The 12,438-nt window shown below is 41.9% G+C and overlaps 1 protein-coding gene across 3 annotated transcripts in view; it reads left to right on the top strand.

Annotated features, from left to right (window-relative positions):
• The window catches only part of LOC131969682 (alpha-2-macroglobulin-like), a 36,575-nt gene extending 24,415 nt beyond the window's left edge, over positions 1–12,160 (top strand). Inside the window, exons 28-36 of one of the 3 annotated variants that reach the window (XM_059330816.1) lie at positions 665–827; positions 1,875–2,062; positions 3,435–3,647; positions 4,508–4,626; positions 4,759–4,849; positions 4,937–5,005; positions 5,091–5,196; positions 11,798–11,839; positions 12,032–12,160. In XM_059330816.1, the coding sequence (XP_059186799.1) occupies positions 665–827; positions 1,875–2,062; positions 3,435–3,647; positions 4,508–4,626; positions 4,759–4,849; positions 4,937–5,005; positions 5,091–5,196; positions 11,798–11,839; positions 12,032–12,036 (996 nt within the window). In that variant the 3' untranslated portion in view covers positions 12,037–12,160. Of the gene's footprint in view, positions 1–664; positions 828–1,874; positions 2,063–3,434; positions 3,648–4,507; positions 4,680–4,758; positions 4,850–4,936; positions 5,006–5,090; positions 5,241–11,700; positions 11,728–11,797; positions 11,840–12,031 lie in introns of those variants that run through there. The other 2 variants (XM_059330815.1, XR_009394142.1) reach the window with 2 other exon arrangements.
• Positions 12,161–12,438: the final 278 nt, after the last annotated feature.

Here is a 12,438-nt window from a genome sequence, read left to right as displayed (position 1 = left end):
TATGTCTATAGGTCTTATTAAAACATACAAAAAAGCAATATATAAGTAGTAAGAATTCATTTGAATGCAACCCATGTAGCTTCTCCTCCACTTCATTTTTCAATTCATGTTTTTTCATTCACTAAACTGATTTTTACACAGAATTATTTAACAGAATTTTACGGATGCTAATGTTTTGTGTCGGAGCAATTGTCATGTTTGATGTGGAGTGACGGCTCTGTAAAGTTTCGCATTATGAAAATGTAAAAAAAGAAAAAAAAATGTTGACATGCACTATTGCAGAACATAACCTGACAGCTGCTTTTATTCTAAAACCTGGAAGAGTTTGATGAACCAACAAGCTCTGCTAACTGGCTGCAGTTTGCAGTAGTGATGTCCAAATGAAGCTTCATTAAGCTCCATCACTAGTGAGCAGCTAAATTACACAAGCAGGGATATCAACCATAGAAAATATACAACATCCAAAGAAGAGATCAATGAAAAATAAACGATTCCAAACAGAAACTGACTCAGTTCTGTTCTCACTTGAGACTGAAGTCTTTGTCTTCAAGTTTTCCTGAATATAGAAAGCAGTGAAGTCCAAAAAGCAGTGGTTAAAGACAACATCAAACGGAATATACTTATATAGGTTATAATATTTATGATTATACTGAATCTTTTCCAGAACCCTGTGGTGAAGGAGAGCCTGTCCTGCCTGAAGGAGTCCACCAGCGACCTCAGCAACACCTACACTACAGCTCTGCTGGCGTACGTCTTCACTCTGGCAGGAGACATGGAGACCCGTGCTGAGCTGCTGAAGCACCTCGACACTGTTGCAATACAGGAAGGTGAGACACAAGTAAAACTTTCACCTTATTACTGAAATGTATGTCAAATTTAGACAATGTGAGGGCAGAAAAAGCTAGTTTTAGAAATTGCGAAAAGTAAGGAGAAATTGTGGTTATACAGTATACAAACTTTTGTGTGACACTAAGAAAATCAGTCATCTCCAGAGAATTTAACTCTTTATTCTGTCTTCAGCTGTGCTACACAGCAAAATCAGGAGTGTTAATTCAACTCACAGAGTGTTAAATTTAACAATTTTTCTGAGTTTATATAGTTCTCACGGATTCTGAGTTAAAATTACACTTTAAAAAGTGTTAATATTTTAACTCTTTAATAGTGTTGAATATTTGACACCCTTGGTGTTGTTTTATGACACCACATAGGTGCACTTTTAACTCCAAATTGTGTGTTAATTAGAGTGTTAATTTTTAACATACATCGTGTTATTTTACGACACATTAAAGTGTATTTTCAACGCTAAAATTGTGTTATTCTCTTTCCCTGTGAGTGTTAATTTTTAACATTCATTGTGTTACTTTGACACATTAAAGTGTATTTTTTAACCCTAAAATCATGTTATTTCCTTTCACTAATGTGATAATTAACATTCATTGTTTTGTTTTACGATACATTAAAAGAGCATTCTGTCTTTAGCCGAACATACAAGTCACAAAATCTGAAAATCAACTCCAACTGAAGTGAATCTAACTCAGGTGTCAAGTGTTAACATGTAACTTGCTTGTGTTAAAGTGTTAAAACAACTCCAAAATCAACACCCACTAACTCAAAATTATTAACACTGAAAAAACAACACTACAGATTTTGCTGTGTAGGCTCCAGCTACGTTTTTTAGACTTTATGTTTTTCTTCTATAAACTTTTTTCTAATAAGTGAGGGAGACTGACACACGAGTTTGCAGTTGTTAATCCGTCAACCCCCTGAATCATTGTGGCTTTATTACTGTGAATGCAGCTCACCTCGTGCCTGTGTGTGTGTGTGTGTGTGCGTCTGTTTGTCTGTCTGTCCGTCCGTCTGTCTGTCTGTTTTAGGAGGCTTCATCCACTGGTCTCAGACAGCAGCAGACACTTCAGCCTCTCTGTCTGTGGAGATCAGCTCCTACGTGCTGCTGGCTAAACTCAGTGCCTCTCCTGCTGCTGAAGACCTGGGCTACGCCTCTCGCATCGTCAGATGGCTGACGGGGCAGCAGAACTATTATGGAGGCTTCTCCTCCACACAGGTACGGCCCAAACACCTGAACTTATAGAAAAAACTGCAGTTTTCTCTCCTATGACAAAAATGATGAACAAACAAAGTTATATACACTACTGGTCAAAAGTTTTAGAACACACCAACTTTTCCAGAATTTAATTGAAAATGATGCAGTTTAATGTCTCAGTGTACTCTGAAATTAATGCACATTTGCAACATTTAAAATTCTTTATTGAGCATGATAGTGTTTTGAAAGTAAAAAAAAGATTCAAAATCACATTTTATGTTGGACTAAATGACTAAAAAAAGACACAAAATGACCAAAAAAGACACCAAAAGACACAAAATGACTTAAAAAAGACACAAAATGACCAAAAAAAGACACAAAATGACTTACAAAGACATGAAAAGAATTCAAAAATGGACAAAATAGCCCAAAATTGTACCCTTTCAAGCTGTTGATTTGACTTGAACTGCTTGATTTTCAATAAAAAAACTGGAAAAATTGGGGTGTTCTAAAACTTTTGACCGGTAGTGTATATATATATAAATACCTGTGCCTCACCATTTCAACACTATCTTTTACGACAACCGTGCATCTGAAAAAAACAACAGTTTTTCATAAACTAATTAATTAATTAAACTGATTTGCAAATATGTACAGGACATACATCTGAACATAAGATTAAGCAAATTTCTTTTTATTGTTTTATTTTGTTTATATATGAGATTCAAAGTTTTTAATACAGGGAAATGGAATATCTTCTTTTTTCAGGAAACACTGTCAACTACCATAAAAAACTATTTCTGTCATGTTTTAGGAACAAAATGTAATAATGACAAAATGAACAAAATTGTAATAATGACAAAATGAACAAAATTGTAATAATCAGGGTATGAATGAGATATAGACAAACCCCTCTGTGAAAACCTTCAGAATATAGTTAGGAATAAAACTGGTAAATTGAGATTTATGAGAAAAAACTTATTTTGAGAAGACGGCCTTTAAATATTTCATATATTCTGATGGGAAATGACTATCTGAGGACAAAATATTGAATCTAATTCACAGCAATAACAATATAGAACATATAAAACACATAATATTGTGCAGGAGAGTTGGAGCTTTCGAACAATGCTGTGATGACAGCGTTTAGACTTTAGACCGAGTGAATTTAGAAGAAATCTACAGGCACAAATGGATCAAATATGGTTAAATATACACTTGTTTGTTTTGGATGTTTTCTTTCACCTATTCTGAAAGGAGACATGTTATTGGACAAAAACAGCCCAAAACCTCCAAATGGACCAGTGCATAAGAAACGAAATGTCTCGTCTTGTCAAGTCCCACATATGAAAGCTGCTGTATGTATGAATGTACATGTGTGTGTGTGTTGTAGGACACAGTGACAGCTCTGCAGGCTCTGTCTCTCTACTCCACTCGGGTGTTCAGTCCGGAGGGTTCCAGTACAGTGACGGTCCAATCTCCCAGTGGCAAGATGACGTTTGATGTGAACCAGGACAACAAACTGCTCTACCAGGAGAAGCTGCTGCAGGACACGACAGGAAAGTTCAGCCTGGAGGTGAAGGGCACTACATGTGCTGCAATGCAGGTCAGTGGTCCCTGCAGCTTCACCTGTTTCTTTGTGATATAATACACACCACTACAGACACTGCTAATATACAACTGTAACTAAACCCCAACAGCCCAGTAGTTATGCACTGCAAAAAATGGGCTTCTAAAAACAATATAAAAACACTAAATCTAAGGGAAATTATCTTGCTGCATGGACAGATAATTTTACTTGACAATATTTCTTAAATTAAGATTATTAATCGAGGAATAAGCATGTTGTAGGCTTAAAATAAGAAATTAACTCTTAAAACAAGATAAATTAAAGCTATGCGATGAACTGGCCCGAGCAGAGTGCACTGCAAATTATTTGTTTCTTACCAAGATTAAAACAAAAAACTGTAGAGTTAGAAGTGTTAGATCATTTATCTTGTTTTAAGAGTTAATTTCTTATTTTAAGTGTTCAACATGCTTATTTCTAGATTTAACAATCTTAATTTAAGAAATTTTGTCAAGTGAAATTATCTGTCCATGCAGCAAGATAATTTCCCTCAGATTTAGTGTTTTTATCTGGTTTTTAGACAACCCTTTTTTGCAGTGTACACAGTGTTTGGAAGTGACACCCGCACTGTACTTTGTTTATTATGAGGTCATCTTGTTACAGTATGGAAGGATTTTCTTCAATGATTGGGAGGAAAGTGAAACGTGTATAGAAAGTTTGAAACATTTGGAAATTTGGTAAGAAGGATCATTAGCTTTAAAAAGTTCATTATGACTGTGTACGATCCAGGTTGATAAGTATAATACAAACAGAGCTATAAAGATATTGCAAAACAAATTCAGGAGATTCTAGTTTACTTTTTATGTAAATTGATTTATCCTTGTGCACTTCTTTTCCAGATTTCTCTTCGTTATAACATCCCAACTCCCAAGGATGTCACAACCTTCAGCGTTATGGTCAAACCAGAGGCCAACTGCTCCAGCAGGAAACCCAAACTCACCCTAAAGCTAAAGGCCCTGTACGCAAGCAGATTCACGTTGCACATAATACTGACGAGCCATGTAACTGTTGGTGGGCGGACTCGGGAGAGGAATGTTTCCAACTTGGTAGTTAAAACTCACATCACAGTTTTATTGTACTTGCTTTACAGATATAGTGGAAAGGAGAACGGTACAAACATGGTGATCCTGGACATCAAATTGCTCTCTGGATTCGTCCCCGACCCCGAGTCTTTGGAGTGGGTGAGTTATTACTTTCACCTTTAGAGGAAACAGAATAATTTTCCTCTGTTGTTGATGAAGCACCAGCTGATTATCGTCTCCTCACAGCTCAAAGGAGCCCTGCTGGTGGATCGCGTTGACGTGAAAGACGATCATGTTCTGGTGTACATACAGGAGGTGAGAGGACTTCACAGTGAGGAACAAAAGATGACGCTCTGCAGACTTTTTGCTGATTGTGTCGTCTGTTTTTTTCCCCCAACAGTTACCAAATGGAATACCCATCAACTACAGCTTAGAGCTCATACAGGAGGTCCCAGTGCAGAACCTGAAGCCAGCCGTGGTCAAGATCTACGACTACTACCAGCCAAGTAAATCAGTCCTCTCTAAACCTCCTTCACTGCACTTTACAGCAGTAGTTCTCAACCTTTTTGAGTCGCGACCCCCAATTTAATATGCATGTTGTCCGCGACCCCCGCTCACTGAACAGAATCTCACACGCACAGTTGTTATGCCCAGCTCGTTCAAGAGCACAACCAAAAAGGGAGAACCACACAGCAATCAGTTAAATTAACCAAAAGTTTATTTAAATAACAAAATTTAAGTGTAGGTCAGTAATCAGTGGTGTGGTGAAAGGTGTTGCATGTGTAAGGTGTGTGTGAGTATGACAAACAAAAGAGCCAACAGAACCCAATCAAACCATACAAAACCATGCTGGTGTGCCTGGAGGCACCAGCCTTCCAAGAGGGAGAGAGAGAGGGCGCCATCTTGGAAAGGCCATGCCTTAGTAGATGAGCCACAGGTGGGGTGAATCTCCCTAACGAGGTGAGAGAGAGACAGGCAGGGAAAACCTGGGAAGGGAGGAGCACAGAGAGGCCAACAGAACACAAGATGGCCAAGGGCCATCACACCCCCCCCCTTAAACACAAGACCCCACTAACAGGGACTTGTGCAAAATCCATTACATTATCGCTTCCTTTGATGTGACATACATTCAAGGTGTAAGGCTGTAAAAATAGCAACCACCTCATAAGCCTACTATTGGCATTGTGCATGCTGCTCAAAAAGGTCAAAGGGTTATGGTCAGTGTAAATGGTCACGGGCAGAGATGGGCCAACATACACTTCAAAAAATTTCAGGGCCCAAATCAACGCGAGAGTCTCCTTTTCAATTACTGAATAATTCAGCTGGTGACAGTTGAACTTACGTGAGAAAAAACACACAGGATGATCAACTGCCCCCTCCCCTTCCTGCAGGAGCACAGCCCCAGCACCAACTTCACTGGCATCCACCTGGATTTTAAAAGGTTTGTGGAAGACTGGAGCTGAGAGCACAGGAGCAGAGCATAACAAACTTTTTACACATTTAAATGCAGTATGACAATAAGAGGACCAGTCAAAAGGCATATTTTTCTTAAGTAGGTTTGTCAGTGGAGCCACCACAGTTGAGAAGTTGGGGCAGAAGCTACGATAATACCCCACCAACCCAAGGAACCGCATCAGTTCCTTCTTAGATGCTGGTACTGGGTAGTTGAGAATGGCCTCCACCTTCGCCTGCACTGGACGAACTTCCCCCTGACCAACCACCTTCCCCAGATAAGTTATGGTCGCTTTTGCAAACTCACACTTTGCTAAATTGACAGTTAAATTTGCCTGAGTCAACCGGTCAAGCACTGCACACAAGCGCTGAACATGAGTTTCCCACGTCTCACTAAACACCACAACGTCATCCAAATAAGCTGAACACCCTGCTAAACCAGCTAACACTTTGTTCATGAGACGCTGAAATGTTGCTGGGGCATTTCGAAGACCAAATGGCATGACCGAATAAGAAAACAAACCCCATGGTGTAATAAATGATGAGATCTCCTTAGCCCTGGCAGTCAGTGGCACCTGCCAATAACCTTTCAAAAGATCCAGTTTGGTCACAAATTTGGCACCACCTACTTGATCAATGCAGTCCTCAATGCGAGGCAGTGGATAACAATCAGGCCTGGTGACCGCATTAACCTTCCTGAAATCTGTGCAAAATCTGTCTGACCCATCTGCCTTAGCTACCAACAAACATGGAGAAGCCCAGCCTGAGCATGATGGTTCTGCCAACCCATGTTGCAGCAAATACTCCACCTCCTTTTCCATACGCTGACGCTTTTCTACTAGCATCCTGTAAGCATGTTGCCTCACCGGCAGAGCATCCCCCACCTCTATGTCATGCTCAATCATGTTAGTGCATGATGGCGTATCTGAAAAGAGAGACAAATGAGACAGCAGCAATTTCACCAGATCTTCCTGCTGAGCATCTGAAAGATAACTAAACTGACTGGGAAGATTGTTTAGATACTCTGAATTTTTAAGCTTTCCAGTCAGAATGGGCTCAGAGGGAACATCGAAATCGTCCAAAATCCCAGCACCAGCTGTGGCCACGGGCTTAGGAACATCACCTAAAGGAAGTGTGTCACTATCCTTCATGGCAGAGGGAGTCAAAAAGGATTTCAACAGGTTTACATGACACCACTGCACTTTCTTCCTCCTGTCAGGTGTGGCAATCAAATAATCCCTCTCAGACATCCTACTTTTCACTGTGTAAGGCCCGCTAAACCTTGCCTGAAATGGTGAACCAATCACAGGTAACAAAACCAGAACCTGGTCCCCTGGCTCAAACAGCCGAAACTCAGCTTTTTGGTCGAAGCCCTCCTTCATTTTTCTTTGCGCTGCACCAAGATTCTTGTGAGCAGTAGCACAAGCAATGTACAGTCGACGACGAAAGTCATTCACATAATTCAAAACATTTCCAGGAGGCTCCTCAGGTTTCACATCCCCTCCCAGAACTGCTAGCGGCCCCCGGACAGAGTGACCGAACACTAGCTCATTTGGACTGAAACCCGTACTGGTCTGCGAAACCTCCCTTATTGCCAACAATAACCATGGCAGGCCTTCTTCCCAATCCTGAGAAAGTTCAGTACAGTAGGAACGCAACATAGATTTTAACGTTTGATGAAAACGTTCCAGAACACCCTGAGACTCCGGATGATAGGCGCTAGAGACATGATGTTCAACCCTCAGCTGTTTTAACACCTGGGAAAAAGTATGAGACATGAAATTACTGCCCTGGTCCGTTTGCACTATCTTTGGAACACCAAAAGTTGAAATAAAGGAAGTAAGTGCCTTCAGCACTGGTTTGACCTTTATCGAGCGCAATGGGAAAGCAGCAGGATAACGTGTACTCTTACACATCACTGTCAATAGGTACTGGTTACCCATCTTACTCTTTGGAAGCGGGCCCACACAGTCAAGCAACAGATACTCAAAAGGCTTCTCCACAACAGGGATTGGGTACAGGGGAGCTGGCTTCAGATTCTGGTTGGGCTTTCCTGTTAGTTGACATGTTTTACAGGTTTTACAATAGTTAGCAACATCCCTTTTAAGTCGAGGCCAGAAAAAATGGCGAAGCACTTTATCATACGTTTTCTTTATGCCAAGATGGCCTGCCACACCATCATGTGAAGTGCTCAACACCATGTCTCTGAACTTGGAAGGAACTACGACCTGGACCACACTGTCAACCTGTACCCCACTCACCACACGAGTCCACTTCCTCAACAATAACCCATCGCTGAGAAAATAACCACTAGAGAAACTCTTGGGATCACCCTCTGAACAAACCATCTCAAACAAAGGCCCCAGTGTAAGATCTACAGCCTGTTCCTTGAGGCACTCCTCCCTAGAAAATACAGGCAACGGACTAGAAAAGAACTTACATGACTCCTGTCCCTCAGAGACACCTGCCCGAGAAGACTGACCCTGTTCAGAAAGCTCAGACTGTTCTGACAGAGCTTTACTCCTGGCCCGAGTCACAGCACAGGAGGAAGACACTTTAGGGCTTTCTTTAGCACACCCCTCAGGGTCTTTAGGGACCTGCAAGACTGAACCCACATACACAAGTGGTGGACCCTCTTTCCAGATCCTTGACCCTGCCAAATCATTGCCCAGGATGACATCAACCCCCTGTATTGGCAGCTCAGGACGGATGGCTACATCAACTTCACCACACACCAAATCAGAATCAAGATGGAAACGATGAACAGGAACCCAGAGTGTAACCATCCCAACACCCAGTACAGAAACTTTTCCTCCAGTAGCTGTATGGGCTGAAAAAGGCAGCACACTACTCAAGATAAGACTCTGATTAGCTCCCGAGTCCCTCAGAATCCTAACAGGTACCTTCCCCTGTCCATCTAAAGACACAAAACCATCTGAAAAAAAAGGTGTATACAACTCATCCACATTCTTAGATGACATGGTCCCTGGTGGACGAACAGATTCAGACATGTTAGCTTGAAGTATAGAAGTCACCAGGCCAGCTGGCTTCACATACACACTGGTACCTGCTGATTTCTGACCAGCTTTGCTAATTGTACACTCCCCTTTCCAGTGTCCCTTGTTCTTACAGGCATGACAAGTCCTGCCTGGATCAAACCTCCCATCTGTCCCTGGGACATGTCTGACAGCAGCATGAGAAACCTCATGAGCAACTGAAGGCCTATTGGGCTTAAACCTAGAGCTATCCCTCCATTGTCCCTCTCTCTGGCCCTGGCCACCAGCTAAACCATTACCATGCGTTAAAACATATTCGTCTGACAACACTGCCGCTGCGGCTGCCGTTTTAACCTTCTTTTCAGTAATGTAGGTGGCTAGCTGGACAGGCACCGAACTCTTGAACTGTTCTAACACAATCAGGTCAACCAAATCCTCATACGACTCCACACTGGATGCCGAACACCACCGACTGAAATGAGTCAGAATCTCTTGAACAAACTCAACATGGGTTTGCTGGTCTCTCCTCTTCCAGCTTCTAAATCTCTGCCTATAAGCTTCTGGCACCAGCTCGTATGCTTTAAGGACTGCAGCTTTAACCTTGCTATAACTAGCACTGTCCACAGAACTGAGAGCAGAGAAAGCTCTCTGGGCCTTGCCTGTGAATATACACTGCAGCATTAAAGTCTGGTGGGCATCCGACCAGCCCCTCATGCCTGCTACCCGTTCGAACAATGCAAAAAATGTGTCAGGGTCTTTTTCATCAAATTTTGGTAACAAACGCAACCCTTCAGTAACATCGAAGCCACGATGCATCCCTGTAGCCACACTTCTACCCTCATCCATTAGCTTCAACCTCAGTCGTTCTACTTTAACTCTTTCCTTCTCCAACGCTGCTGCAGCCCTCAGCTTTTCCTGCTCCAACTCAAAGTGAAACCTCTCCCGCTCCAGTTTCGCCTTTTCCCTCTCTAATTGCAGACACTGCTCAAACGACCAAGCCCCATTCCCAACACTTGGACCCACAAGAGCTACTGGAGCCTGAGCCACCTCCAAAAGATTGGCAGACATAGCCAGCCCCTCAATAATAACCCGTAGCTCAGCCTTTTTTGGCACCCCCTTATCTTTAGACCAACCCAAGTGTACTGCCAAGTCCACCAGATCTGATTTGGCAAACTGAGCTAAAGTGCTACGAGATGGTCGCTGGAGGAACTCAGAAACTAGTGTATTACTGTGCTCAGTATCCATACTGTCAGCCTAAACCACAAGCAATGCAAACTTCATAGACCTCACCCAAAAGAGAAAGCAATAAATCACACAGTACACAGCCACAGAGAGATTAAGTGACAAAGGAGCGCCCCCTCCTATCTGCCTAACCCAAACTAAGTAACTGCACCCTAGTCTTCATGTGCGTACTGGCGGCGGGTATTTATGCACCTTAAAACCATTCGTATTGGAGAAGACACTTGTCCCAGCCAATACTTTGGGGTGCTCCCGAGACAACTGCTGCTAACCGCACGGACAACACACCAAAACAACAAACAGCCCTGCAAAAAAACAAAAAACAGAGCAACCCCTCCTTGTGAGAGAATTGCCACTTCAGCCTACCTGAGGGATACAACTGCTCCAGCCACAACCTCCCTACAGCCACATACAGTGCAACTTAAAACCACCACTCTCTGAATGTAGGTCAACAAAGAGCATCACACCATTTACCCCCCTGGTTAACACTATACAAAAACCAAACCACTGTGAGGCTCCCAATTCTACTGCCACACAAGTGCCAACATTGACACTTCCAAGATCAAAATTGGACGAGCCCCCACTTGTTATGCCCAGCTCGTTCAAGAGCACAACCAAAAAGGGAGAACCACACAGCAATCAGTTAAATTAACCAAAAGTTTATTTAAATAACAAAATTTAAGTGTAGGTCAGTAATCAGTGGTGTGGTGAAAGGTGTTGCATGTGTAAGGTGTGTGTGAGTATGACAAACAAAAGAGCCAACAGAACCCAATCAAACCATACAAAACCATGCTGGTGTGCCTGGAGGCACCAGCCTTCCAAGAGGGAGAGAGAGAGGGCGCCATCTTGGAAAGGCCATGCCTTAATAGATGAGCCACAGGTGGGGTGAATCTCCCTAACGAGGTGAGAGAGAGACAGGCAGGGAAAACCTGGGAAGGGAGGAGCACAGAGAGGCCAACAGAACACAAGATGGCCAAGGGCCATCACACAGTTCAGATCACCCAAAAAAGAAACAAAATGACCAAAAGAGACACAAAATGACCAAACAAGACACAAAATGACCAAAAAAAGACACAAAATGACAAAAAAAACCACAAAATGACCAAACAAGACACAAAATGACCAAAAAAAGACACAAAATGACTAAAAAAAACACAAAATGACCAAAAAAAGACATTAAATGACCAAAAAGACTAAAACACATGAACACTTTAACACAGTGGAGACAGAGCTGACTTCCAAAATGATTTGGCGGCCCCCAGAAATCATCTAGCGACCCCAATTGGGGTCCCGACCCCAAGGTTGAGAATAGCTGCTTTACAGCACACACACTGACACACTGTGATCCTTTGTAGAGCTGCACAACAAGATGAACACAAGTGAACCAAGTTTGACTCATGTTGTCTTTCTTTCCTCTCAGGTGATCAGGCTGAGACAGAATACATCTACACTTGTGTTGCAGGTAACAGTCTTATAACATAGAGACAGAGCTGCTTTAAAGTGGTCAGATCAGTCTCACAAATATGTACAACATTATGGAAATAAATCAATGAGTGTAGAAATGATGTAACCTAAAACCAAATCAAGCAAACAACTAATGTAGACTTGAAAATGTTGGCACAGTTAACGATCCTTATTTTTATTTGTTTTGCAGGTTGAAGATTGAAGTGTGATTAGCTCGCCGTCACACACTCCACTATAATTTAAATAGACTTGCACCATGTTTGTTTGTGTAAACATACACGCATCATGCACAATAAAATAATTTAATATCCCTCTTGAAGCTGGTCTTGTTTTGAACTCTTTCCTCTGTTTAATCAGAACAAGCAAGTCACATTTGTTTATGTTGCATCTGTTTTGTTCGGAGAGTTTAGTATAGTATATAGTATATAGTATAGTATAGTTTCTGTCCGATTCTCTTCATTCAGATATTGCTTTATATTGCATTTCCATTTGCATTATTTTCAGTGAAGCTTTTTCTCACAATCTACCACTTTCAGTTTCAAGGCGTGGCTGTTTTCTAATTCCCCTCTTGAGAGAAAGATCCAGGAAATGAAAACA

This window comes from Centropristis striata, chromosome 4 (genome assembly GCF_030273125.1).
Source record: "Centropristis striata isolate RG_2023a ecotype Rhode Island chromosome 4, C.striata_1.0, whole genome shotgun sequence".
NCBI lineage: Eukaryota > Metazoa > Chordata > Actinopteri > Perciformes > Serranidae > Centropristis > Centropristis striata.
This window is presented reverse-complemented; position numbering and strand designations above follow the sequence as displayed.